At 32.0% G+C, this 3,857-nt stretch overlaps 1 protein-coding gene across 1 annotated transcript; it reads right to left on the reverse strand.

Annotated features, from left to right (window-relative positions):
* Positions 1–931: 931 nt before the first annotated feature.
* LOC109590381 (uncharacterized) lies at positions 932–2,919 on the reverse strand. Its single transcript, XM_020006305.1, has 8 exons — positions 2,621–2,919; positions 2,138–2,575; positions 1,683–2,084; positions 1,564–1,626; positions 1,461–1,508; positions 1,362–1,418; positions 1,124–1,185; positions 932–1,015 (listed from the first exon to the last, which is right to left on the reverse strand). The coding sequence occupies exons 1-8, from the start codon at positions 2,916–2,918 to the stop codon at positions 977–979; spliced, it is 1,407 nt and encodes a 468-aa protein (XP_019861864.1). The 5' UTR covers position 2,919; the 3' UTR covers positions 932–976.
* Positions 2,920–3,857: the final 938 nt, after the last annotated feature.

The raw sequence follows: 3,857 nt of genomic DNA on the forward strand, positions 1-3,857 counted from the left end.
TCAGTTTGATTTCAATAGACATCTCTCTAGTGTACTCATTCATCGTCGGCAGCCTCATCTTTCGACGGTCTGGCAGAGTAATCTTTGGAGCCCATACTTCAATTTTTGGATATAAATTTCTATTATCATTAACTGTCCTTATATCAACTCCAATCAATATTTCTGTTATAACTGTAGCACACGTGAACATGATATCATTCCCCATAGAGTCCTCAATGATGATCCATCTTGTTGCTGCAGTGTTTTCAGCTAGTCTGTTATTACGTAAGGAGCCTGTTGGAGTTGCTGCTTTACCCTGTAGAAGACTATAATCCATAAATCCTTCAGTACAAGACTCTCCATTAACCTCCAGTAATATCCCATTGCTTATGAAGCAGCACAGAAGTAATAGAAGACACGAAGACATTTCTTCAATCGTCTCTATGCTTATCACTGTGCTCCTGAACCACGCCCTCAGAAATGATCTCTATCTCCCACATCCATCATCAGTATTCAGAGTTTTCAAATTCAGCTGATGCAAACAAGATCAAGAAATCTATTATAGTAGACTATTTGATATCAAAAATGGTTGTACATTTTCTGAAATGTGCTTTTCATTTTCTTATATTATATTCTTATGCCGACCACACATATCTCTAGCTATTGATAAAATTCTTTTAAAGGCATAATGCATCAAATAGCCATAGATCCAATCAATAAAATCCTGTGTAAACTGTTTCAGACTTGCAGTTAGAGTGCATGTACATTTTGTGCGTGTGCACCAAGTATTCATTGGGGTATATACCGGTAGTTAGGGTATACATGTATTGATGAGACTGTAAAAATGTATTAGAGTTATTTCTGCCTGTAAAGTTGTTTGATGTATCAATTTGTTTTTATTAATATTAACTACATTATTTGATTAAAGAATAATAGTACACACAAGCACAAATTAATTTAAATTATGTCAATGTAGATGATGTAGTTTGTAATTCCTTTATAATTGTCCATACGCTTCATTTTGCATTATTGTAACCTGTCAAATGCATAATAATAATACCCAATGCTACTATAGCTGTTAATTCTGATGTATTTAGATCTACTTGGCAATTGACAGATGACAGTATGCATCTAGACTATTTACCTTTTGTTCATTGTACATCATTGTTCTTGGTTCATCATATACTAATGCTTCTTCATTGATACCTATCAGTATCATTCAATACAACATGTTTTTAAAATTCATCTACAAACACATACAAATCTAATTAGATCCACAAGGATAGTAATATCATTTTATGTAGCCATTGCTTTGTTCACATGCACAAGTAATAATTTGTTCAATTAAAGATAGATCTCCATACACACTATTATGTACATACTTTCTATTCCTCCTCCAGTGTTAATACCATAGGCAGGATTAGCAGATACACCAGATTCTATTAATAGTTGTATTGATTGATAATAATAGTCTATCTTACTTTCAGTAATACCATAAGCAGGATTAGTAGATACATCAGTATTACAGTCTATGTCATGATATTAATATCATTATTGTACTCATATAATATCATTAGGTCTTACTTTCCCCAGTAACTCCATAGGCAGGATTAGTTGATGCTAATAGTGTATTTTCCATATTTGGTGCTATAAATTGATTTCTTTATCATGTTTACATACACACTTATTATAATAAACATTACCATTTGATTGTTGATTTATATCAGCTTTTCTTTCATCAGAACTGAAAGTATCATTTCCATTTGATGTTCTGTACCATATTTTCCTACACACTAATACACTCACTATTAATATTGCTAGTATAGCAACTACCAGTAATATAAATACTGCTGTACTAATACTTCCTGCTAGTATTAGTGTATTACTCCCTGTACTTTGTAATGTACTAACTGGTGTACTCATCACTGATGTAGTACCTATAATCAATGATAGACTGTTACTTAATATTGAGTTAGTTTTAGTATATTCCATTGATTCCATTGTTACAGTAGCTGTGGAGTGTATGCTTGATGATGGAAGCACAGTAGTGACAGTATTAATATGTGTACTACTGATTGTTGAAGTAGCTGTATTTGTGAAAGGCTCTATATGAAAATAAATAATTATTTACTTATATGATGTAAAATGATACTTTTACCTACTACAACTGAGATGAGTGGATAGTCATTGGTATCTAATACAATTAACTCATTGTTGTCCCCCAGTCTGTAATTGTGTGGTCCATTGTATTGTTGATAGAACATATAATTTGTAGCATTACTTTCAATCATCAGTATATCACCAGGCTGTACTGTTATCTCATTGCTCATAGTAAAATTATATAAAAGAGAAGTTATGGTAACAGCATTACTAGCACTAGTGTTCAATGTTGCTGCTGTAGTAGTGAGATTATTTGAATGTTTTATTTTAATTACTGGCATAAATTGTGCAAGAATATTAACTATCCAGTTAGTAATAATACCATGACATGTGAACCTTATATCAGGAAATATTCTAGTATCAGAAATGAATATTGAATTAGTAATAGAATAGGGTGCCATTATGCTCTCTGGTGGCAAAAGTTGAGTGTAGCAACCTATATTAAAACATGAATATTAAATATTATTATTGTTTACATTACTTGTATTCTGTACTATCGGATATATTAGTATATTCCATGATTTGTATTCAACATCTCTGTTCATGCCTCCTGATATTTTAATGTCAGTATCATTAATCTTATCTGATTGTATTTTTCCTGTTCCATCAATATTAGTAGGAAGGTTCATATAATGGAATCTAACAACACTTCTGTCATCAGGAGGTTGATATACACCAATCCTGTATCCACTGGAGACATTTAATGGAGTAGGAAGAGTGAAATGATACTGTCCATTAGTTGTAAAGTTATCAGGAGTCAGTCTGATTTCAACAGACATCACTCTATTATACACACCAGCATCATTAGTTGGAGCCCATACTTCAAATTTTGGATATAAATTTCTACCAACATTATCATAAACTGTTCTTATATCAACTCCAATCAATATTTCTGTTACAACTGTAGCACACGTAAACATGACATCATTCCCCATAGAGTCCTCAATGATGATCCATCTTGTTTCAGTGCTTTCAGCTAGTCTGTTATTATGTAATGATCCTGATGGAGTTGTTGCTTTACCCTGTAGAAGACTATAATCCATAAATCCTTCAGTACAAGACTCTCCATTAGCCTCCAGTAATATTCCATTACTCATGAAACATAGCAGTATTACTAATAGACAACAGAAAGACATTACTTCAACAGAGAGCCTAGTTAGACAATGAACAAACTGAAAGTTGTGTGGGCTTGAATGTAGGGCTATGAATATAAATATCCCATATATGTCATCTAAGCAATGACCCATTAAACTCGATTAAATTGAACATTTTAAAATTTGTGTGGGGGCTTACTATGCAATGACAGTAGATCTATTACTGTAATATCTTCAAAGCAATGTAGCAATTTTGTTTTTTGCTTTGTGTTCCTATTACAAATTTTCTTTTTTATTTTTTACTGGACACTAGTCTATAAATCTTAATAGTTATATGCTCACAATTAGGTAAGCATGATAACTGAGTATATTAGACACATGTTGTGTTGTGAAAGCTATACTTTATTGAGAAAGTAGTAACAAGCATAAGAGGCCTGTGACTAATGGCAGTGAAATTATGACAACTGGTGTATCAGGTGTATACTCATAGTAATTTACTATCAATAAAGTTTTATCTACAAGTGAGAATTTTTATATTTAAAAAGATTATTATTGTTATTGTTCCTGTTAGATGTACAGTTCTTCTTTCATTTGTTCTTGTGTCTCATCTATTGTCATGTACTA

The sequence above is a fragment of the Amphimedon queenslandica genome, unplaced genomic scaffold (genome assembly GCF_000090795.2).
Source record: "Amphimedon queenslandica unplaced genomic scaffold, v1.1 AMPQUscaffold_10123_Cont17511, whole genome shotgun sequence".
NCBI lineage: Eukaryota > Metazoa > Porifera > Demospongiae > Haplosclerida > Niphatidae > Amphimedon > Amphimedon queenslandica.